The sequence below is a fragment of the Colobus angolensis genome, unplaced genomic scaffold (assembly GCF_000951035.1).
Source record: "Colobus angolensis palliatus isolate OR3802 unplaced genomic scaffold, Cang.pa_1.0 Scaffold141, whole genome shotgun sequence".
Lineage (NCBI taxonomy): Eukaryota > Metazoa > Chordata > Mammalia > Primates > Cercopithecidae > Colobus > Colobus angolensis.
This window is the reverse complement of record NW_012114500.1, coordinates 2,242,356-2,268,768: the sequence shown is the minus strand read 5'-3', so window position 1 is coordinate 2,268,768 and position 26,413 is coordinate 2,242,356. Positions and strand designations below refer to the sequence as shown.

The 26,413-nt window shown below is 36.2% G+C and overlaps 1 protein-coding gene across 4 annotated transcripts in view; it reads left to right on the top strand.

Moving 5' to 3' along the window:
* Positions 1-26,413, top strand: part of OLFM3 (olfactomedin 3) — a 200,866-nt gene that overhangs the window by 156,037 nt on the left and 18,416 nt on the right. For 2 of the 4 annotated variants that reach the window (XM_011935206.1, XM_011935207.1), the window contains 3 exons: positions 11,490-11,636; positions 17,713-17,868; positions 22,905-23,124. In XM_011935206.1, the coding sequence (XP_011790596.1) occupies positions 11,490-11,636; positions 17,713-17,868; positions 22,905-23,124 (523 nt within the window). Of the gene's footprint in view, positions 1-1,412; positions 1,649-5,944; positions 5,984-11,489; positions 11,637-17,712; positions 17,869-22,904; positions 23,125-26,413 lie in introns of those variants that run through there. The other 2 variants (XM_011935205.1, XM_011935208.1) reach the window with 2 other exon arrangements.

The window sequence follows — 26,413 nt, the reverse complement described above, 5'->3', positions numbered from 1 at the left end:
CTAAGCTAATAGTTGCAAGGAAGATTTGAGGAGTCTCTTAGCATCCACCCCAGTTGAAAGCTGTTTTTGAGAATAAAGTATACACACACTATAAATATATATCTCTTTCAATTTTATTAAGGATATTTTATTTATTTCTCCTGCCAAAACTGTTTAAGAAAAATATACACCTTTGGCTGAAGATTCCAAATACAAACAAGTCCAGAATTCTCCCAAGAAATCAAAACAATATTTTTCCTTTTTGTAACTAATTTCTTTTAATTTAATTTTTAGTCATCCATATTTTGTTTTGTGTCCTCTCTTTATATTTTTATTTTAAAACACATATATTGGATAAGACAAAGACCTCTGATTTCTTTCATTTGGAATCTGAGATTTAGATGTGGGAAATTTATAGTATTTATGAAAATAACATAATAAAGGTATCCATAAACCCTGGATTCTATATACCACACTTGCTAATGGAATCTAATAAACAGATCATTGAATTTGAGAGCTGGAAGGGGCCTTGTAGAGCATGTTTTCCAACACCCATATATTGTAGAAAAAACTGAAGCCAAGGAATCTTATCACTGGCCAGTCACATGGCTAACTAGAGGAGAACAAAGACTAGATCCCCAGACTTCCCGAGTCCAAGTCCTGTGCCCTTTATACTAAATCACATGTTCTCTCAAGATACAGACTTTCCATATCAGTCCATCATTCCTCACAAACTGAAAATAGAGTTAACTGAGTTTCCTGTGTGACTGAACACCTACGAAGCAAAGCCTTCATTCTCAAAAGCAAAACTGGAAATATATAAAATTTCTGTAACAGAAGTTTTTCCGCAAGGCTGCCTTTTCTGTCTGTTCAGGTCTAAGATGCCTAAAGGTAATGTTTGCCACAAGCAGTAGCTATTAATCTTTGACTATATTTTTAAAGCAATGATGCTAATTTTAGTTTACTTTCTAAAAAAAACCACAATTATCTCTTATTTTCAATACGATCATCTTGAAAATTATTTGTAGAGTGTATTTTCATGTTCTTCCTAAAAGCACTCTATCCTTGCCCAGAGAAATCTGTAGATATTAAATTTGGTGTTGAAATGTGCACTTTGGCAGACCTCCATTTAAAGGTGTGGTTTTTTTTTTTAATGAAAGATAAAAAGTAGCTGATTATACTTACACAAACCCCAGAGGAAATGGATTCTGTTGATATGAACTAACTAAAGTGGAGCTGGGAAAGCTCAAGTTTCAGCCTCCCTCCAGCCTCTGCTCTCTGATAATTACCAACCAAGCCTATCAAGAATATTTTGTTTGATCATCCAGCAAAATGTCTGGCAAGGGAGGAAAAAGAAGGGCAGGGCACTTCCCCCGAGGATGGGGGAAGGAGGTTCCGTAAGCTTTCCTAGGTGATTAGAGCTGGGGAAGTTGATCTCTTTTCATGCTGTAGATGTGGCGCGCTGCAGTCACGCCTCCCGCTGCCAGCCCGGCACTGGGATCCTAATCAGTCACTATGAAAACTCATTAGCTCCACAGCAATGAGTCTTCCACTGCTGAAGCTTGGCGCTGTGCTTAGTACCATGGCAATGATCTCAAACTGGATGTCGCAAACGCTCCCATCCTTGGTGGGACTGAACACCACGAGGCTGTCGACTCAGGATACCTTAGTAAGTTACTGCGGTGGGTTTGGCCATCTTGAGAAGTAAGTGCATTTAGTGGGCTTTGTTTGTAAATTGCAAAGGCTAAGATTTTGCTTCTCCCTTTACAGGTCAGCTTCAAAAATGTGGTGTCTAGGTGGTAACTCTCATCATAGATATTTCTTTATGAACACTTTATAGTTACACCCCAAAAATGGACTGCTTGAGAAGTAAGCTATGAAAGAGAATACTAGAGTCATTAAATTCTTAAGGATGAAAAGCTTTAACTATATTACTTGGAAGTTTGGGCAGTTCTTAAAAATATATACATATGTTTTGTTTCTTATTCTTTTATTTATTTTAATATCTGTAAAAATCTTCATAATTTTTCCCACAAAGTAAGCTACAAAGTATATTCTGTCAAATCTAGTTTTACTACAGCAGATTCTTCCTTGGAATGCAATGCCTGTGACTATTTGCAATGAATTCACGCAAAGAAACTAACATCTTTTAAGCATAAATGAATTAAAAGACTCACCAATTTAAAGCCTGCCCAAAATTCCTTTAAGAAAGCTAAGAAACATGAACAGTAGAAAACTAACTTGATAAAAACATCTTCCTGTATTTTTAATATTTTATGAAGACTTCCTATCACAAGACTATCTTGTATAATCTTCATTCATCTAAAATTAATGGCTTTTTAATCCTCCCTACATTCTAACAAAGTATTTCCTGATAGTTTGAAGCAACGTTCAGTGAGCAACATGTTCAACATTTCAAACAAAAATGAAAACTATTGTTTTTTGAAATAGAAAATTACAAATTCAAATAAAAGGAATTTATTAGAAAGTAATTCCTCTGCCCTGAAATAAAAGGTACAGAAGCAAAACTAGGGGTTTTCACTTTCATGTGGGTTACTCCAGTGGATCAAAAAAAGTCAGATATGAAAAGAAAAGTAGCCCTCCATTTCCAAGTGCTATTTATTATAGTTGCTAATAATAAACTATCAACCAATGTTACTTAACTTTAATAGTCTGACCAAATAATTACATAATTTTCCAGAATCTCCCAGTGCTTATGGCACCAGCAGAGCACATACAAGCCACACTTTGACCTGCTTTTACATTTTCACTTCCCTTAGGTTACTTATGGAACCCCAGAGCCTCCATTGCTGAGATTCTCTTCCCTACCTGCATGAAGTGGCCTGACAGGAAGGATGTAAATGATATTTGGAGTTATAAAGAAAACAAGATAGACATCAATAAACAATCACAAAACATAGGTTTATATTATCTAATAATTACTGAGCCTATTTTTTTTTCAATGTCCAAGTACCTGATTTCAGCAACACCATTGTTGAATTCACTCATGCAGAATAATGAATGCAAACTGAGGTACTAATGAATGAGTTATATTTCAAACTTGGCACCTTGATTCTGACATGTATTTTTTTGTGTATATAGACATTGGCTTGGTTATTTATTTTTTATTGTTGACTGATGAGAATCAAATTTTCAAAATTATACACGATTCTCTTAGGATTTCTAGTTATGTTGCAAGTGAATAAAATATCTTTACTTACTGATTGAAAAATTGTTAGTTGAAAAATATAAAGCATTGTTGTATGTATGTGTATGTTTTGACAGACAATTCTTACTTTTGATCCCCCTTCTTTGCAAATAAAATAAAATAAAATAAAATAACAAAAACAGAAAATGTAGAAAAGTTTGCACTATGGCTACTGATAATAAATCAGTAAATGGTATTCACTGAAATGGAGAAAACCTTTTTTAGATGTTTCTTTTTTTATTTTTAGTATACTTTACAGAAGAGCAATGCCTGTGACATTTCCCTAATTATCCAAATGAGTGCTCATACTTTAAGATTCCCATGGTGAAGAATGAATGCATCAGTATCTCTTAGACTAAGAACATAAAATGTTAATGATAGAAAGGTGGAAAGGATCTTAGAAACCATCAAGCCAGTTATGTTCATATTATTTTTAGCAGCAGATTTTTTGTGCAAATTAAATCTTGCATGTGCTAAATAAATATTTTTCAATAAAACAAAATGAAATTTCAAAATATAAAAGAGGTCGTGGGTCGGATAATAAATGATTGGGAGAGGCATTTACTGGACCTCCACCATGTGTTATCTCCTCACACAATCAACTCCTTGCCTCAGTCAAGATATCTCCTTAGAAATCTTAGGGCTTTCAAGAGTTTAGCTGGAAATGCGACTGATCTAATTCAGTCTCCTTATTCTACAAATGGGGAGACTAACTAGAAATATGTAAGCCACCAGTCAGATTTCTCCCATTTGGTTAATGCCAGAGCCAAGTGTAGGACCAAGTTACATGACTACCTCCCTACTGAACAAAGTCATTTCACCATTGCCTTTGCCAGTCATTGGTCCTCTGGGTCCCGGGTGCCCCACTAGGTTCTCACTACCCTTCTCGGATTGTTTCCATGTCCCCGGATTCTTCTTCTTTCCTTCCTACACACCAACACTTTCATCCTTTAAAGTGTATTTTCTCATCTCCCTTGCCTCACAGAGTTGGAGAAAAGCTATACTCTCAATTATGTCATAACCATTCCCAAAGATTTTGCATTTATAAAGAAGAAAAAAAAATCCTCTTTTGTTGGCATTTTAGGCATGTGGCAAAGCAGTGAAATTGGTTCTTTTGCTTAGGGGATTCTTCCTGCTGCCTCTCAAATAATTCCAAGGGACTCTTACTGCTGCTTCCACATGGAGGGCCAGCAAAATTCTTCCCTTAGATGGAAGGGTTGACAGCTCCCTGGCTCGCTAGGTATTGCTGTAAAGTAGTAAGCTAGCTCCTTTCATCAATTTTCTCATTCCATGTTCTCACTTTAAACAGTATGAATGGGATGAGCCTGCAATATACCACATGCACACGCACACGCACATGTAGGTCTTGAAATCTGAATGTTCATGGAATATGCAGAGGTTAAAAAAACAGATTAACATAAATACGATGGTTTAAGAAAAGGAGATTTACACAAATATGATCATAGTCCTTTTTTATAATGATAGTTTCAAATGACCTGGAAAAAGAAAACCAGGAAAAATAGGATTTGAATCATTAAATGGCAATTGATTCAATTTATGGCAGGTGCCTCTGAAACAGGGCACATTTGATTATCTCAAAAGCTGAAAGGGGTTTTTAAATTTCCAGGATATTTTTATTAGTAAATAGTTAAATATAGCTCCTTATTAGGGGAATAAGCTCGCTCTTGTTTTTCTCAGAATCTTGAAACATTCCTTTATGCTTCTTGTTGGCCCTGTTTTCTTTCTGTTTTATTCCCCTTCCAATCTATCCACTGGGCCCATCAGCCTTTGGAGGCATTGCTTTCTGAGCAGAGGAAGCCTTAGCTCTCAGAAGGCTCCGGCTCCCTCTAGAGCGTCTCTTGAATGCAGAGTAACTTCCCCTTGAGGCTGAGCTTCTGAGAAATCCTCCACACTGTGGGCTTCACACCAGGAAGACCCTGGAAAGAGCAATTAAAAAAGTTGAGGACATTCAACAGACACCCGCTGTTCTCAAATAGTCAGCCCAACTGCTGTGGTGGGAAGAGGCCTCGAAGGAACCTGTGGGCATGTCATTTGTTTTGGTACATTTTCAAAGGTCTAGCTGGCTTCTCCTCATGAATAACTACTTAGATGAGTTAATCAATTTAAAGTTCTGTAAAATGAGTAGAATACCCTGAAATTAACTGTTGTCAGTATCTTCTAAGTTTCTTAACCTCAATTAACCAATGTGTTTTAGTCCTGGATGCAGATATTTGATTTAACTGATTTGTATATGACTGTTTTTTTTCCCCAAAATTCTGTTTTTCTTCCCTAAACTCTTAGGTAATGCTCATTTTGTGATAGGGCAACTGAACAAATTAAGGAGGGGAGCCAGGTGAGAGAACTGAATGGCAAATCTTGATGGTGACAGAGAATATGATCATTGCTTTTTTATAGAAGAATCATCACATGAATAAGAGAGTAGATTTATTCTAGTTTTATTTATTCTGTAGATTTATTTATTCTAGTAGATTTATTCTGAAGCAAAAGTAAGGCCAAAGCAGGAAAACTGTAGAGAGAGAAGTTCGGCTCATGCCCCTCTGCTTTTCTTCAGTGGAGGGGGCTGCCTGTAAAGTAGTGAAATCCCTTTCACTCAGAGGTCGAATGGAAACACAAGGAGAATTTGGAGATGTTCCATTGTGTGGAAAGACATGGGACTAAATATGACTTCTAAGGAACTTCCTAACTGTAAGTCATCGTGATTTCCAAAGAGCATGAGCAGAGATGACCAACCTAAATTTATTGTTATTATTATTATTATTATTATTTTGAAACAGGGTCTCACTCTGTCACCTAGGCTATAGTGCCATGGCACTATCTTGGCTCACTGTAGCCTCGACTTCTCAGGCTCAAGCCATCCTCCCACTTCAGCGACCCCCCACCCCACCCCATTGAGTAGCTGGGACTATAGGCTACCATGCCCAGCTAATTTTTGTATTTTTCCTAGAGATGAGGAGTCTCATTATGTTACCCAGGCTGGTCTCAAACTCCTGGGCTCAAGCCATCCACCCACCCCAGCCTCCCAAAGGGTTGAGATTATAGACGTGAGCCACTACACCCTAATCTAAATTTGATAATGTCTTTGGTTTTTGTTCATTATTATTATTATTATTATTTTGCTTTTATAGTTGTTTTTTCTTAAAGCCTGGAGGTTTCTTTCAGTGAAGAATATGAATTTCTTATTCAGTCCTAAGTATTCTTACAAGTAATAGCAACTATGCAGTGACATCTTTATTAACACATCCTCCAGAACACAGCTTATTTTGGCGTGGTCTGTCGACATCTCTCTAATTCCTGTCCTCACATTTCTCTTGTCTCCACAACTGAAGTCATTAGCATGTTAAACCACATGTCACTCTCTGGGAACAAGCCTATCTTCAGACAGAAAATTTATCAGAGATTTTTCATCACTCAGGTATCTCCACTCTAAATCAAATAAGCTTTAATAAACAGACTTATTTAGGCTTTGTTTTCTCCATCTGTACACCACTTTCAGTAGCTATGTCCCTTTTTGTCCTTTTTATGAAATACCCAGAAAATCAGCATAATACAAAAAATGTGGCAATTTTCAATCTCTTGATTTTCTTCTGTTCAAAGGATCAGAATTCTCTTACTTTGCCTCTCCCTCCATCTAGACCCTGATAAATGATTGCCGTGCCTTCCACAGGAATATCTGACTATATATTGCAGAGCATGTATTGCTATCTGTTCCTCTGGGTTACCAATGGCTACTTGTTTCCATACTGTTTGGATAATGCCCTCTACCTGCCTGGGTACATCTCTTCTCATTAACTACAGTGGGGCTTGTCTTTTCTATAGCAGTGTTTATGGTTACTGGTGAATGGACATAGATGATCTATCTACATTTATCCAAAGAGGATGAGTATAAAAAGCTCTGGGCTAGAAACTGGGGAAAGCTGGTATAAGTCCTATATATGGGATTAACTAAATGGATGACTTGGAAAAACATGTTTAAATTCTTTGAGTCTTAGTTTCCAGTTTCCTCATAAGTAAATTTAAATACTATCTATTTCTAAGGATAAGTGAGACTGAAACAATAGAAGGTATTTTATGAGCAAAAAATCTATTGAAATGCAAGGTAGTTTGATTATTTTTTACTTTTACCTGTCAAGCCTCAAGATCCTTCTTTCCTATTACAAAGCCCCTGAAGCTTTAGAATTGTCATACAGTAGCTTTATATTTATAAAGCACAGCTTTGTAATTAAGTTATAAGCAAATAATCCAGATTTGAAATACAATTGTTAAAATTATAATTTTAATTCTCCTGTTTAGAGCATTCTTAAATATTTTATGAGTTTTACAATATTAAAAACTGCTCAATACTTCATTTAGTTCTTCCAATTAACACGAAAGGTTCAAAGAGAACTGCATCAGTAATCATTGTGATTATTAATGCTTTGGGTACCAATAAACTATAGGTACCCTCCAGGTCTAAGCACTGAGCTTCACAGCAGTTCAGAAAATGCTACCAAGGTTATAATCATTACATATGAAAGGGGATTAAAATAATTGATGGTGTAGTGTGGTGGTTACATTTCAGTCTCTATTGGGAGGCTGAGGTAGGTAGATAGCTTGAGCCCAGGAATGTGAGATTAGCCTGAGCAACATGGTAAAACCCCATCACCAAAAAGATAAAAAAATTAACTGGGCGTGATGGTGTGTGCCTATAGTCTCAATTACTCAGGAGACTGTGGTAGGAGAATCACTTGAACTCAGGTGACAGTGGTTGCAGTGAGCTGAGATCACCCCACTGCACTTCAACTTGGACAACAGAGCGAGACCCTGTCCCAAAAAAAAAAAAAAAAAAGTTTCAGTCTCTGAAATAAGACTATCTGAGTACAAAGCCCAGGTCTGCTTAAAATGCAGATTTACATAAACTTCCCTACTTGCTGATACTCCCTGTGTGACTTTGAAGAAGTTCCTTTGTGTCTCTAAGTCTATTTCCTCATCTGTATAATGGGCAGAATACCACCACCTAATCCATGGGGGTTTTATAATATTCAAAAGCAATAGTACATATGAACGGCCAGGTAATGAGTAGAACTCCATTAATGATTGCTATTACTATTGTATGTTTTATTGACACCTGAATAATTGCTCTTATAAGTTAAAATTAGAGCAAATCTTTTCTTATGGGCATCCAAAAAACATCTAAATACGTCCTTCCATCCAAGATCTTAGTTGGTTTTATTTTGGTTCTCTTTTCAATGCCAGCTTGGGTTCTCTAAAAGAGAACACTAGAAACACTCATAAAGCTTCTTCTATTTATCACCGACCCCAACACAGAGGTCTCTAAAAACCCCACAGGACTGTCAAGCACTCATCTTTTCTATTAGGCTTTTTCCTCTTTTGAGTTACCTTTTTCTTGTCAAAAAGGTGACTTTTTATAGTTTAGATCATTCAAAGTAACTCTGTAGTAGAGAAGGTCATGGCTCTTTTCGCTGCTTCTTACAATAAGACAATTGGAAGCACAAACAAGTCTGGAGTCTTTAGTTTTATTGAACTGACACTTCAGGGGAAATGCTAAATGAGCATTAAACCCTCTTCACCTTTCCCACTTCCCTGGTTCCAGAGAGCAACTGACATGGAGTTCTGTCATGATGAGCTCCACACTAGTTAGCCAAACACTTGGCAAGTGCACATCAATATTAATTCTGCCAGGTTCAATAATCAGTGTTTGGACTGCTGTTAAAAAATTTTAATATGATAATTGGGTGGCCCCTCATCCTTTGTCCAACAGTTTAATTTATCCTAGTGACAAGCCTTAATTTTCTGACATATTTTAGACTCGTGTCCAATGTTAGGAGAAGCTCAGCTAAAACTGCAGGGCTTATGTCCAGATATATTAATCGCATACTGTTACTCAACTTGAACTTCTAATTATATCATTAAAATTACTCTGCTAAGCTGTTTCTATCTCCATTCTGTGGGTAGTCTGCATTTAAAAAAAAATATTAAAAAACTAACCCAGTAATCTCTAAGATCTTATTTAATTTGAATAATGTGTAATTCTAAGTACATCTTTCTATCCTAACTGGATATTCTGGCATAAGAGCTAGAAAGAAGGGATGTGGAGAATGTTAATGAGTCTGACCCCCAAAAATAAAAGGCAATATTGGACACTTCTTTGAACTAATTTTTTTTAAAGGAGTTGGAAAATAAGACATTCAAAAGGTATGTCTGGGACCATTTGCTTTACGTAATAGATCAAAGACAATGACTGTGTTATCATCATGAGTTTTTTGAGTTTATAATTTTTAACTTTCCCAATATTTGTTCATGCTTGTTGCTGGAAGGCCTATCAGCACCTAGAAGTAGTTATCATTGAAGCTTTCAAAAGAAAAAGACCTTTGTGGTGGTTTATGGTATATTATGAGGTGGAACCTAGGACAAAGTATACAGGAGATTGTGTCTGTTCTGCTGTGAACTCTATAGACAGAAGGGTCCACACATTATGGCAAATCTGTGGAGAAAGCAGTCAACCTGGCTCATGCTTTAGTTACTTTAAGAATTTGCTCCTGGCCCGGCATGGTGGTTCACACCTGTAATCTCAGCACTTTGGGAGGCCAAGGCAGGTGGATCACCTGAGGTCAGGAGTCTGAGACCAGCCTGGCCAACATGGCAAAATACATCTCTACTAAAATAGCTTCTATTTATATAATGAAATGAACTTTTTAATGGAAAATCAGGAGAAGCTAGAAAAATAAAACCATCAAGTTTATTAATACAGACACTTCTAGTTTATAGAATTTCAAGTCTACATGTGGTAACTTTCTTCCACTGAAATTTATTTATGAAAATAAATTTATTTGGTGTACATTATTTGGAAGTCTATTGACGTTCTTGCTAAAAAATGATTTGATAAAAAATAATAATGCTCATCTTTGTGCTTGACAGAGTCTACTTGATAGGGCAAATAGGAAATATTTACATTTCTAATAGCTGGGCTGGGTGTAGTGGTTCACTCCTGTAATCCCAGCACTTTGGGAGGCCGAGGTGAGCCTAGGAATTCAAGACCAGGCTGGCCAACACGGTGAAACCCCATCTCTACTGAAAATACAAAAATTAGCCAGACACGATGACACATGCCTGTAATCCCAGCTACTCAAGAGGCTGAGGCAGGTGAATCACTTGAACATGAGAAGCAGAGGTTGCAGTGAGCTGAGATATCGGCTGAGGTGGGAGGATTGCTTAAGCCCAGGAGGCTGCAGTGGGCTATGATCTCATCCCTGCACTCCAGTCTGGGCGACATAGTGAGGCTTTGTCTGAAAAAAAAAAAAAGAAAAAGCTGGATATAAGTTAATTGTTGAAATGAGATATGCGAAAGGCAAATGACAATTCTAGACAATATACATTAAATACCTAATGAATAGTACAGATAATTTCTTCACAACAGGTAGAAATCACAAGGGCTGAATAAATTGATGGTTTATAAAGGAGGCATTCCGAGCAGGAGAAATGAAATGAGTGACCTATAAAGACGTGAATCAACATAGCATGCTTGCATGACACACACAGACTGATTTGGTTAAAGGTTTCCGTTGGATGGTACAGAAGATAAATCTAGAAGCATAAATCGTAGAAAAACTGCAGTAGAACTGGAATACCACCCCTTCACACCTGAGTTCTAAGAAGGTAGAGTGATAAGTGCACAGAAGGGAAAATCAATTTGGCAGACTCTGCCAAAAACTCTAAGTCCTCTAAGAGTCTGCATTTCTTGCAAAATAGTGCTGGTCTAATTATTTTTACCCTATGTCATCAATGATCTCTTTTCCACTTTATTAATAATTAAGCCTTAAATATATAGGAAACCTCCTTGAAACTGGACTTTGTTTCAGAATGTCACACATGAATTATAATTAGAAAATAATATATTAATATTAGTAATTGCCATTTACTGTTAAGAAGATCTTATGTAGAAAGACTAGTCATATGTGATGAAGTAGTTACTAGATGCTTCTAAACTTGCATTAAAGCATCACAATATGGAAAAAGCGTTGGGATATAGTATGAGATCAAAATCAGTTACTAATATGGCACCTAAAGACGAGAAAGGATCTTGTATTGGACATAGATAAGGAGGGTATACTGAATGAAGCTGTGCTGCCTATGTAAATTGTTTAATATCTCTCTGCTAACTTTAAAGAATAAAAACACAAACTTAAATTAGCAAAAAAGTGTTTCACTTGAAATGCTACAAACCAACACTCTCTTTATCCTGTAACGGGAGTCTGTGTTTTATGTTTCCCCTTGGTTTCCTCAGACTCAGATTAGTCCTAAAGAAGGATGGCAGGTGTACAGCTCAGCTCAAGATCCTGATGGGCGGTGCATTTGCACAGTTGTTGCTCCAGAACAAAACCTGTGTTCCCGGGATGCCAAAAGCAGGCAACTTCGCCAACTACTGGAAAAGGTAGGTGTCCTGTGTCCCCTATGCATGTTTTTAGTAAAATCGACCATTCTTTGCAAAGGAAATATGGCAGAGCTGATAATAGTGAAGAGGATTCTTTCAATTTTTGTTTCCTTTCTCAAATAAGCTTTTTTCAGGTCCTTGAAAGGGTTAACTCAAGCTTCCTGCTATTGTCCTTGCCCTATTTCTATGACTTTTTACCTTTTCTAACCTTGGCACATTAAGACTGGCTCTCTACCATATATCTTAATCTCTAGTTAATATCTCATTAACAAATAAAAATAGCATCTTATTCTGAAGCCAAAAATTCAGTTCGACTCTCAGGGTCACACTACACTCTTGGATCTCAAACTTTTGAATCCCATGAAAACCCTGCAAGAAAGTTAAAATAATTGCACGTGATATGCAAGCTATCTGGACAGATAATGAATAATTTCAAGTGTTTATCATCATTCTCTAAGTCATTCCTTTTAACATTAAGCTCTTCAATTTCATTCAATACCATTCTCTCCATAATTTACTTAATATGGATTCATAACAATCAAACGCAGAATGTCTTTGATTTTTTCTCTTTTACACAAAAATGTGAGCTCATGAAAGGTTATTTGTGTTTAGTTGGGAGGGAGGAAAACCAATGAATGGTTCTGTCAAATATTCTCACTCAGACTTTCACCGTGCTGGGCTCTAAATATAGTAAGACAGCTGGGGTGGCCAGATTATGGAAATATGACGTATTTGGATTCTAAATGTCATTAGGAATAATAAGATAAATTAGTATGTGTTTTAGAGGACATCATGTTTAACAATTCACTCTGTATGATGTCATTTTCATGATCACCCACACATTTATAGCATTGAATAGACACTTTTTAACAAAAAATGAAGAGAAGATAGAAAAATGAAATCATCAAGTTTTATTTTTAATAGAGACACTCCTTGTTTACACAATTTCAGGCTGCCATGGTGACTTTCTTCCACTGCTATAAAGTGAAACTAAGTTTCCTCTTTGTATATTATTTGCAAGTATATTGATGCTCTAAGATTTTAAGATTTTTTTCATGTGCTTAGTCTGTTTCTCCTTCCCCTCTGCTTGAAGCTATCATCGCCTATTGGCTTTTTCTTCTTAAGCCTTCTTTTATGGTAAGATCCCATCCTTTTGGCTTCCTCAATATCTGTCTTCCAACAAGAGCATATGTCATTTTCTTTCAGAATAATGACTCCAGCTAGCATGCATCTGACTATTAGAAACCATGACAAGGCCGGGTGTGCTGGCTCGCGCCTGTAATCCCAACACTTTGGGAGGCCGAGGCAGGTGGATCACCTGAGGCCAGGAGTTGGCAACACAGCCTGGCCAGCATGGCAAAACACCATCTCTACCAAAAATACAAAAATTAACTGGGCGTTGTGGTGTGCACCTGTAATACCAGCTACTCGGGAGATTGAGGCAGGAGAATCTCTTGAACCTAGGAGGTGGAGGTTGCAATGAGCCGAGAACTCACCACTGCACTCCAGCCTGGATGACAGAGCAAGAATTATGATTATTCTTGGGTTTATTTTCCAATGTTGATTTTTTATTTTTATAAAAATTCAAATATATATTTTAATTTTGTTTGTTTACCGGGGAAATTATTTACATTAGTAAAAAGATCTATATCTTTTACATTCAATTTTGCTGTTCTGTTAAATTGTATTTCCCTTCAGATAATCAACATTCTTCACCAATCTTCTTTTCTACCCAGAAATACCTTTTTTTCTACATAAACTAAGGTGAGAGATTTTCTTAGACACCATACTTTGTCTTCTGTGTTGCTATTTTCCAGTACAGCGTTAGATATACCTACACATAGACTCAAACATTTCTTCAAAAATCAGTTGAAAAAATTCAAGTAAAGTATAAATGTCAGAAGGTGGATAATTCCCTTTACAGGTTCAAAGTGAAATGTATTTCAGAGCTATGATAAACTGGGAATTAGTGTAAGATGAATAAAGCAAAAATGTATGAAAGCATTATATTGGTTGGTTGAAAATAATCGTAGAAATTAATATGACCACTCCATCCATCCAACAGATAATTTGTCATCCAACAGGTAATTTGTCTGAATGTTTTCAAGAAATTCTAGAACATCATGCTTTTCAAAAGTTATTAATACATAAATGACAAAAAACCCCACAAAATGTATTAACAAATTTGAAGTCACCACAAGGTAGATGTGTTAAATTTACCATATGGTAATTTTAGGGCAACAGAGGAATCGGAAATTGTGTGCACTCTTTTACAGTGGCCTGAAGGAGGTTAAGTAGCACTGGCTTGCTGCACTGATCCAAAGAAAAGATGTCTGGGATATCACAGTATTTCAGACTGAGTCAGTCCCTTGCTCATCTCTCTGTAGTTTCACATACAGGCAAGGCACCAAAGGGCAAACAAGAGCATGACCTTTAAGAACCTCCTTCACTTTTAACCAAAAAGATTGATTTAGTCATATAGAAGGGAATATTGTTAATAAAAACAATATTCACGACAATAGTTCCCATTATTAGTATATTTTTGTATTATGTTTTGTATCCACTTCATCCAATCCTTGCAGAAGGGGTAGCTATCTTTCTAAGTTTATATGAAAGAAAACTGGTGGTTTTCAGGTTGAAAACTCCAGTGTCACTCAATCAGTAGGTTGTGGGCTGTAACGGGTCTGTTTGCATTTTCTCAATGCTATACCAGTATCATACAAAATGCCGTTGGTATATCCACACTTATTTAAGTGATGCTCTGTTTACCATTTTTAACAAGTATTTACACTATTGAATATTAGAAAAATATATATAATTGGTTTCACAGTATTTCAGGTCTTAGTGTGCCAAAACTAAAATTGTTCACCTAAAAAAATTATTTGTTTTTTAACTATGTAGCTTCCCTGTAAGTTACAGATGTCTTCTATTATGTAAGTCAATATTTCCTAAAGTGTGATTTTTTGAATAGGACACTGCCATCATCCTCACCAACAACATAAATTTAAGAAACATTGTATATGATACTTCACTCTTGAAGATTTCTAATACACAGTTTACTACTAAAGGTTTTGTTAAGTCCTACAGTCAAGACATCTGTTTATAAGTGTTAAACTCAAGGCTATCCAAACGTATTTAATTAATAGAATTTTTTTTTCAAGTAGCTGCACTAATCATGAGTGAGACTGAAAATCTAAGTTAATTTGTGCTTAAGTTCAGAAAATCCCCAGATATTTTATTTAAACAAAGAACCAGAATAAATAAAAATTCCAAAAAAATTATCCAGGAAGGATGACAATGAACTTACCAATCTATGCTGAGAGATCCTAATCACAGAAACACCTCTGGAAAGCTGAATCACAGAACAACCGCAGAGATAAGCCAACAAAAAGAGGGAACATAGCAGACAGTTCTCCTTCCCTATACATATTGTCATGGGCATCCAGTCTCCTGTATCATCAGGAAACTGATGCTCTGTGGGCCTCCATAGCCAGTGGGAAACTAAACAATCTTAGGTACAGCCAGCAGGAGATGCTTAAGACAACCTGAAGCCAAATCCTGCCCAATTAGACAGCTCTAGCTCTAGCCATTACCCCTAATGTAGCTCCTCTAATTACACATGATTCTGCAATATAGGTCACAATCAAGTCTTAGCAAAAATTATCTCAGTGCATTTTCCTGTAACACAAATGAAGTTGAAAATTAACTTTATAGGGTGAGTCAAAGGCGGAAATAAAGACAGTCTATTTTAACTTTATCCAGAATACCTTATCTTTCCCATCATTTTCTAATAGTAGGACTTGGCCTAGGTACATAGAATTATTTCCGGTATATCAGCTATGCTAATGATAGGTGTCTTCACAGACAAATGGCATATGTAAATAGGTAGACAGTTTTTTTAATGCAAATGGATTTTCCTTATTCATGTTTAACCACAAATGAAGTTAGAAAATTATGTTGAAAGCATTGCATTTATCCACAATGTCGTCACCGTGCTTTCAATGTTGTCTTAGTAATTTTGTGCTAGACTAAATATTTTAAAAAATAAAAATATAGCTTTCTGAATATTAAATTTTTAGTAAATTAAGAAATACTTATAGTCCTATAATGCTGTTGCTTAACCAGAAACAGGAGGAGGAAGACTCTCCTTAAAATTCTAATTACTTATTATTACTATTACAAACCCAGATAATTTCACTCAATAAATATTTATTGAAGACTTATTCTGTGCCTGGTTCTGTGTAAGGCTTTGGAAATGGGAGATATGAGTAAGACACAGCTTCTAACCTCATGGAGCTCACAGAGGAAAAGCCACTTCCTTGCCCCTACCCCACACCCACATAACACAATTAGTTTTAAGATAAGCCAGACTGTATTATGTCCTAAAAGGACAGGATTCAAATAGGGCAAGGTGATGGATCAAGACAGCAGAGGGAATAGAAAAGGGTGAAAAAAAGGCAAAGAACTGAGGCAGGCCAAGGCAATATTCATTACCTTTTGCCAATAGTATAGTTCTAAGGAATGTACCAACTACGGGACCTTTACATCTGGTTGATCCATTAAGCATTGTCACTTTATCTGATGACAAAAACTTGTGTCTGAGCAAGTCATCCCTTTGTAATTCACATTTTTTCAATGAAAATAGCTTTTTACTGATTATGTGTGTGTGCAAGTATCTGTATTTGATTTAGAATAAACAGATTGGCCGGGCACAGTGACTCACACCTGTAATCCCAGCACATTGGGAGGTCAAGATGGGTGGATCACCTGAGGTCAGGAGTTCGAGACCAGCCTGACCAACATGGTAAAACTCTGACTCTACGAAAAATACAAAAATTAGCCAGGAGTGGTGGCATGCACCTGTAATCCCAGCTACTCAGGAGGCTGAGACAGGAGAATTGCTTGAACCCGGGAGGTGGAGGTTGCTGTGAGCTGAGGTCACACCACTGCACTCCAGGCTGGGTGACAGAGTGAGACTCCATCTCACAAACAACAGCGACAACAACAGCAACAAAAAAGATGAAATTATGTAAAGATCTTTACGTTTGCTTTTCCTCATTGAACTCATTCCATGTTGAGCAGTATTTCTCAAACTTTAATAGACATAGGAATCACTTGGGAATCTTGACAAAATGTAGATTTTGATTCAGTAGTTCTGGATGAGCGTTTCTGAGAATTTGCGTTTCTGACAAACTCCTAGGTAATACCAAAATTGTTGCTTTGAGTACTAACAGTAGAGAGATCTATCTTATTCTTTATAATGGGTCATTCATACTCTATTTCTCTATTTAACAAATCCCCCATTATTAGATGCTTTCTCTTTGTTTTCAGACTTTTGTTGCTACAAAACTTAGACCAGTCATTTTTTCCTCTCATTTCTGCATGCTTTATAGGTTGCCTCTTCTTTTACTTCTAAATAGCCCAGGGTTCAGCGAACCTGGGATGGTGCCATTGGCTTAAAATGTGTTTAAGACCTGTCTACCAAGCACTTGATACAGTTACCATTTTCCAGGTTCCTCAAACACCATGCTGTCCAATTTAGGGAGTCTTCTAGTACTGCTACTTGTCTTGGTCAATTCAGTCTCACCTCTGGGAGTACTTCAGACCCATTAAGAACTTATTGAGCTAGAATGAATGCATTCTAGGCCTCTTCAACTCTTCACTATCATCCACAATTGCTAAACATCCTAGATATTTAAGAAATTAGAATTAATATTTAGAGAAACAACTTATTTTGACATTTAACAGGTTGGGGTGTTATTAGCTTACAAAGCCTTAAAATGAAAATCCTATTTTTAAAGCTAATTTTTCTAATGTATTAAACTCATTTATATTCAGTCAGTTCTAATGATAGAATGCCCATTTTTAAATTTCCTGCCTAGGTATAATTTTCTCTTGCTGAATTGTTTAAATGTTTATCATGAAGAATTGTTCTTCTGAGAATGTGTCATATGGGAATGCAATTATGAATTTGGCACTTCTAGTTTTTATGTTAATGACATTTTTGCTGTTTTTTTAGTGATTGCACAAACCTGCAAACAGATAATAATGTACAGACAATATTCTTGTTTAACAGGTTCAGAACATGTCCCAGTCTATTGAAGTCTTAAACTTGAGAACTCAGAGAGATTTCCAGTATGTTTTAAAAATGGAAACCCAAATGAAAGGGTTGAAAGCAAAGTTTCGGCAGATTGAAGATGATCGAAAGACACTTATGACCAAGCATTTTCAGGTAGGTTTGACTTCTGCAGTCTTGTCAATCCAAATCAGGCACGGAGTGGGATGGACAGCAGTGGGGCACTCAGCTAGAAATGACTATGCATTGGCCCATATGTGCAAGGTAAAAGACTCATAGGGATTTCAGTCATCTCTCCACTGAAACTGACCATTAGCTGGTAGGAAGACATAGAAGCCTTGCTATAAAAAGAGCTTCATCATTATAGAGTTTGGTGGAGTTTCTGAAACAAGGAAAATTTCCCCAAGGAAAATTAATAATTAAATTATAAATGTTTCTGTAATGGTTTTATGCCCTGCTAATATGAAGAAAGATGTAGATGGTATAAATTATTTAAAGAGATAACTATGCCATTAATATGAGCATATGGAGAGAGTTGTTTCATAAATTTATACAAATATTTTTCTAGATTTTAAGTATTTTATTGGCAATTATTTACAAATACTGAAAATGGAGAAAGAAATCATGCTATGTGGACTTTTGTTAACTATATATGAAAGAGTTATGAATTTTAAGAAAAAACTCTTGGCCTGCTAATGCAATTTGAGCTCTCATTAAAAGTAAACCATTTGCCTTACCAAGGCACAGCCCATAGTTCATAAAACACTGTGGTTGCCCACTTGATAGCCTCTAGTTTTCTTGTGAATTAGGAAGTGAGATTCACGGCTGATGTTGAGGGAGTGGATCTGAATTCAAGTCCTTGGAAAGGAAAGGAGTGCTTCCTACACATAATGGTTTCTGGTGGGGAGCTAGTGAGGAACATGTAACTGAGTCTCTGCATAACACATTTGAATGTGGCAGAAAGTTTCATGGTTTTATAATTTTCTGCAGTGGTACTCAAGAGACTGAGTAAAGAGGTGTGGAAGAGGGTTACACCCCGAACTCGTTTTAAACTTTTACCCAGAAGGTCACAGCAGAAGAAAAAGAGGGCAAGAAAGTTGAGGGTATTGAAAAGAGAGGGGACTGAAGTGATTAATCATGAGGTCTAAATAGAAGCGAGAAGTAAGCAAAGCCAGCAGGTTAAGAAATGAGGACAAATTAGAGCAAGATTTAGAATATACTTAAATTTAAAGATTATTGAAAATGAGAGTATGATTGAACCAGATAAATAGGAAACTTATGGATAAATGGTAAACAGAGAAGAATATGAAGTTGAACAGCAAAATAATTAATTTTAGCCAATATCGACTGAGCGCATACCACACACAAGGTGCGGCTGGCCCCTCTGCTGGATGTATAATACATAATCTTTCTTCTATGAAAGACAACTAACAGGCAGGTGAACTGATGGTGAATGGAGGTATAAACATTACTTATGAGTGCAAAGGGAGAAGCAATTAATTTTGTTTTAAAAAGACCAGGAGAAGAGTTATGAGAAAGCAGTTTCGTACTAGTGACCCTATCCCTCTACTACTAAATTATAGGGGGAGTCGAGAAAACCAAAAGATTTACTATGTCAATTTTCAGTGCTCAGGGTTACAGTGTAGATGGTAAAATAACAATGTGAACACAATGCTGAGGTCATCGGCAAAGTAGAAAATAGTAAGCTGGTACCTTAGGTGTGGGAAGAGCATTCCCAGAAGGAACTAGTCAGGAGGAGAGGAACTCAGATTGTTTGGCACAGATGGACAATGAAGTGAGAATTCTGCAAAGCCAAAGGACAGCTTGAGAGTGTAAGGGTTGACAGGGCTGGGAAATGCATGATGAAGCATGTGCATCTTTGGGAACTTTTGACAGAAGACAGGAAACTAAGAAACAAAAAAGATACAAAACTGAGATAAACCCCAAAGAAATAATGTGCCTAGTCCTATAAATTGTCTAGCAGCAAATCAGCAGGCTACTGATAAGAAAACAATTTTCAGGCAGCAGCACCTTGTGACAATGACTTGGATTTTCCTAGTTCATGTATTCCAAGTATATGCTGAAGTTATATGTCAAAATCCAAATAACAGTAATGATAATAATAATGATTTTTCAGAATATTATACATATTCAAAGTACAGTTCTAAGCACTTTCAGCATATTAACTGTATAATCCTTGCAACAATCTTGTAACTCAGGCACTATTTTCATTTCCATTTTAAAAATAAGGAAACTGATGCACAAAGAGTGTATTGGTGTATTCTTAACACTGCTCTAAAGATCTGCACTGAGACCGGGTAACGTGTGAAAGAAAGAGGATTAATTGACTTACAGTTCTGCACGGCTGGGGAGGCTTCAGGAAACTTATAATCATGGTGGAAGGGGAAGCAGGCACCTTCCTCACAAGGCAGCAGGAGATTGAGAGAGAGAGAGAGCATGAATGCAGAAGTACCACACTTTAAAACCATCAGCTCTCATGAGAACTCACTGAGCATCAGAACAGCATGGGAGAAATCGCCCCCATGATATAATCACCTTTCACCTGGTCCCTCCTGACGTGTGGGCATTACAACTTGGGATAAGGTTTAGGTGGGGACACAGAGCCAAACCATATCAAAGAGGCTGAGTAATTTGTCCAGAGACATATATCTAATATGCATGAGAACCAAGATTCAACACGCAAAATCCATCTCCAGACTTATACCTCCTAATACTAATGCTGCATTGCTTCTCCAAGTAGACTTTAGGTCTCTGAATTACAAATAATAATAATTAGGTGCTCAACATATATTTGTGGAGTTTATTTATTTGTTGAGACCTACCATGAGTTGGATTTTGTTCTAGATGCTAGTACTATACTTGAAAAGAGGAAATGGAACATTCCAAAGTAAATTCAATATTGAAGAATACTTTTTTAAAAATCTTCCTACCCTGTCTGTACTAAAAATACAAAAAAAATTATCCAGGTGTGGTGGCAGGCACTTGTAGTCCCAGCTACTCAAGAGGCTGAGGCAGGAGAATGGCCTGAACCCCGGAGGTGGAGCTTGCAGTGAACCGAGATCGCACCACTGTGTTCCAGCCTGGGCGACAGAGCGAGACTCCATCTCAAAAGAAAAAAAAAAAATTCCCTCCGATACACAATTTCCATCTTAAACGTTAAGTAGGTTTTGTCTTCTTCTACACTCTTTCAGATAGAAAGCTTATGGCAACTACTATACTTGAGATTGTCATTCTTATATGAAGAGATTGATGTTGGCTTACTCTAGCTAAGAACTTGGATATAAAAGCAACATGGTAGAAAGTGAAATTTTAGAAGAGATTAGCAAACACAGATCTATGCTATTCTACTGTAATCTTTTAAGTATTTGATATGAGCATTGGGTGGACTTTCCAATGCTCTCATATAAGTTTCCAGAGTTTCACTATTGATTGCCAATCATCAACTTAGGAATTGTTGAAAAGATTAACAAATCTAAATACCTAGTTTTGAATTGAAGGAGAAGAAAACTACCAGCATTTTCACATTGAATTGCTCTCTCTTAAATATGCCCATAGTACAATGTAAAACCTTTGATTGTAACAGTTGTTATAATGTACAGAAAATGATACTAACAGAAATATTCTCATTAAAATCCTAATGAAACAATTGTGTCTTCCTTTAGGGATGCTGCAAGATACTCTAATAAGTCTGTTTCCAAATGAGCTGACAAAATGAGCAAAGCTCTGCAATTCTGCCTTTGACTGTGATATTTATGAATCTTTCTCATTATTAAGTCTCTCCATAGCCTCCCACTCAATATGTACATGTGAACAAATTTAAAGATTCTGAACTTACAGAGCAAGTGGAAATTTCCCCACAAGAAACTCAAGCCCATAAATCAGGGCAGCAATGGGAGCTCCTGCTATTTTAATGCATTTATAGTAATAACATCTCCTGAATGTAATCTAAAAATGTAATTTTCAGCTCCTTACATTAGTGTACAGTATGATTTCTGACAGCACCTATGTATTATTCTCAATCATAAGAGGGGCAACTTTTTCCACAAATGATATTTTTCCAATAAATTAATAATTGAATCAAACTCCTGAAATATATATATATATGTATGTATATACACCTATCCACTACTATGAAGTTAAAGAGAAAAAAGTAAAGGTCACATGTCTAGAAACTCAAGGTGAAATTGTAGGCATACTTCAGTCCTCTTATGGCTAGGGGTGAGGGATACTGCTTGACAACAAACACTTCGTGTGTGTGTGTGTGTGTGTGTATTTGTGTGTGTGTGTTGGATGAGAGTCAATGCTTCAGCTTCAAACAACTGTGTGTAACTGGCTCATCTGTTACATAAATTACACACTTTGGTTTCTTAAAGAGTTAATTCACTACATGGGCAAGCAATTCTGTTATACATAACGACCTCTAAATTATCTATGGTAAAATAAATGGAGTTGAACTATATAGGTAATAATTAAAAATAGTAAACAGTAACATACGTTTCTTTGAGCCTTGGGAAGCTTCACATGATTTATTATACTTTCTAAACTTACCTCATAATGAAGTGCTAAAATTGGTATTTAAAAGATCAAGGAATACCTGAGCACAAAGGACAAACAAAGTTGGTAGATGGTCATGATGGAAAAATTCTAAGTGTCAGAGAAAAGCTGATCCAGAGACCAAAATTTTCTGTATGTGCCCCGTAACATGGATATTTAGTAGGTGGATGATTAGACTCAACTGGACAATCATAGGGTATTTGATCTATTTTCAATCACTTTATTCAAACTTAATTCATAATTAGAAGATGGATTCTGCTTATATTTCCTAACTAGATAATACATCGTTCACTATATAAAATGTTACCAGAAAACGAGATAGTATATAACCCATAGTTTCTACTACTGGAAGTTTTTCTAATTATAATAAGGAGACATTTGCTGTAGAAAAGTAAGCATTAAAGAAAGATTCTTGTATGGAAAAGCTGAAATAGATGGACTTACTACTAATCATCACATGACCACTTAAATTTTCACAAAATACCTAATTTCAACCAAAAATCAGTAAGAAATGTTGAAGCTATTTTAACAGCTTCCTTTAAGTATCACAATAAAAGGAACAGAGCAGCATGATCTGTTTTAAATGACTCTCAGGAACAATAGACTGCTTTTCACAGGAGTTGAAAGAGAAAATGGATGAGCTCCTGCCTTTGATCCCTGTGCTGGAACAGTACAAAACAGATGCTAAGCTAATCACCCAGTTCAAGGAGGAAATACGGAATCTGTCTGCCGTCCTCACTGGAATTCAGGAGGAAATTGGTGCCTATGACTATGAGGAACTACATCAAAGAGTACTGAGCTTGGAAACCAGACTTCGTGACTGCATGAAAAAGCTAAGTGAGTATGGCAACTTCATTTGTCTAAGTGACATTTTCATATAGTTTCAAAGAAAATTGTGTTCTTACGTTTTATAAAGAGTCATAAAATATCTAATTATAAAGAAACCAGAGCCCATTTTCTAAGTGTGAATTGTCCCCTAATGACTTAAGCATGTCTGGGTACTCTGTGCTAGACTAATGATTTCTTGATTTTTAGAGCACTGTATTACCATTTGGTGGCTTCAAAGAAGTAGTCTGGCAAATACAGTCAATTCTATGGACTACACTAGTGGATATACATTTTATTTTCCAATATCTGATATTAGTCATTGCTCGGCTAGAGGAAAAAGGCTTTTTTTTTTTTTTTTTTTTTTTGGTTAGTGGAGAAATTTAGAGACTAGGGAAAGGTAAGTTGCCCTGGGACCAAATGTCAAACAGCAGTTATTAAAGAAAATGGAAGCAATTCCTCCAGTTTACAGAATTGCCATCAACTGCTCTGATCTACTCAAGATTTGATAAGGTGGCAACTACTTCAATGGGAACTCACCACTATGTAAAGAATCAAGCATGTGACATGCCTGGGTCATGGACTCTAGTTCTTGCCTCCTAAAATGTGTGGTCCAAGCTGGTCTGAGTTACAAATTCTTTCATGATATTCATGAGCTAATTATTCAGTTGAAGTCAACATGGGACTAGTCTGCAACTTGAATGTAAAATAAACAAGTGGTCATGAATTGAATAAGGAAGAGTTATAAGTTTATTTAGGATCAGTATTTTAGTTGTTGACATGATGTGACATGACAGGGAGGGCAAGTCAATACCCATAGAAAGTGTTCTCTCAAGATAAATACATCCTTTTGTGGATCAGGAAAATTGGGAAGAGAAGTAAAGAACACACAAAAAAAGGATTGATTTTTAGTAAAGAAAACTTCAGTGAATAAGTGTAAACATTTAAAATAAAATCTGAGTGGCTTACAAGAACATTGTAAAGACTATTTTACAAATATGCTTCAGGTGATAAAAAGAGATCCAAAATGCAAAATATTGCATTTGGTTATCACAGTCTCAAAATAGTGTGGGAAACTGCTACATCGGAGGCTCCTCTGTCATCATAACAGGATTTCTAAAAGAATCCAACAAAATAAATCAGGAGGAAATAAGGTAAACCTGAAGGCCTAAACACATGTTCAAGAATCCTCAGCTCTTTATTCCTCTTCAAACACAGTCTACATTTTTTCATTTACAGTTGTTCTCCTAACAATCAACTTTGTATAATAGATTCTGTGAATCCAGTTTTCATTCCTCTCTAACTCATTGTACACATTATTGCCCAAGGGATTTTCTGAAGTATAAATCTGAAATTATTTTGCTCTGCTTGAAATCTCCTATGGATTCCTTATGTCATAGGATACAGTCCATGGCTTATGTGACCCTTCATGTGTGGCCCCTTCTGCTTCTCCAGGCTTAGTTATGGCCACTTCTCTCATCACACACTAAGTCCCAGTCATGTGTGCCTTACACTGTCTTACCATGGAGCTGTTATAAGGTGCTGTTTGTTCCTGCTCCTGAAACACTCCTTCCCTTATGTACCCAGCCTCCATCAACACACTTACACCTGCCACATGTGATAAACTATTCATTCATCAGGTCTCAGTTTAAATGTTGTGTCTTGCTGGAATCATTCATTGCCCTCCCAGACTAGGCTGGTGTCCTTGCCAGGCACTTCCAAACCCTGATATTTCACTAATGATTGGATTTCTCTTGTTTCATTATCATTGCATGTGTAGTACAATGTGTCTTGCTAGACTTTTTTTCCGAGGACAAGAACAATGTCTATCATGTTCACTCTACATGTTGTATCTTCCCATGCCTAGAAAACTACCTGGCGAAGAACAGTCACTCAATAAATATCTGGTGAATGAATTTACTCTATAAGGAGTCATAGGAATAATTTATACACTTTTCAACAGAGTATTACCCATTTCAAGTAACAGAGAATTATCTGTTTTACTCATAACAAGAAACGCATCTTTTTAGCCACATCCTTTTTGAGCCAAAATGGCAGGGCATTATAAGACTAAGCAACGGAAAAGTTATTTATTTGACATAACATTTAAATAATTCTTTTACATGCTCTGCTTTTATAATTCAAGTTGTGGAACTTATGGTTAATATACAATAGATAAATATTACTTACATAAGGAAATTCTGCTGTTATGTTTGATTCTTTTTATATTAAGAAATATCTTTAGTTTAATGTCCATATTAGTGACAGGGCTTGCCAGATGGTGTCTCCACAAAATAAGATAAGAAGTAAATCTCAAATGAAGAATTCCTCAGTGTCCTCAATAATATGAGGTTTACAAAGAAATATCCAGATGCATTTTGTATTAGCTCATAAAATATCTGGTTAAAGATTTTTCTGCAAGTGACAATCTGTAGGATTTTTCTGTGTGGGGTTTTGACTTTCTTTTGAGGAGGAGGTCCATTTGTTATAGAGAAACCATTCCAGACCCTGAGAATCAATTCACTCTTTTATTCCTAGCATGTCACAATAAACCTAAGCACATAGGCATTGCATGTAGTGACCCAGCATCTGCTAAGTACAAATGCACTCTACTGAAGTAAGGATAGGCAATAGAATGATTCTAGTTAGTAAACCTCCTGAAACTTAAAAGTATGTCAGTTATGTTTTTGAATGAACAACACAGAAAACAACTTTTGGGATTTGCTCAATTTTAGAAATGAGCTTTCCTTCTACAGGTATTCTGTCTGGTTTACCTAGATGGAAGTAATCTGTACTGCAGTTGGATAGTTCTATATTCTCCTCAGCTCTTTTTTGACCCCATTTGTTTGTTTTTTCCAACCCACATATAACCCCCCACATATAACCCCTTCCAATACTGAAAAAGATATTTTGGACAAAGAGGGTTAATCTAAATAGGCACACATTCATCCTTTTTATTCTTCCTGTTGAACTTTGCATAATATTTCTATAGCATCCTTATGCTTAGGACTTGATCCTTAATATCTGTAACATCACGGATCTTTTTAATTAATTTTCTCCAGAGGATCACAATGTTAGAAATAATTTGATTGTCAAATAAACTGCATTAATTAATCAATATTTATTTTTATTTTAGCTAATCTAAAACAAAACTTGGCAACTAATATAATACAAATATCAAATAGCAATAAAATCGATATTCAACTTTCTTATTTAATGAGATGATTGCTACATAAATTAGTGGAGATGATTCTATAAAATACTGAAAATAGTTCCCACATTTCATAAATGCTTTCGTAGA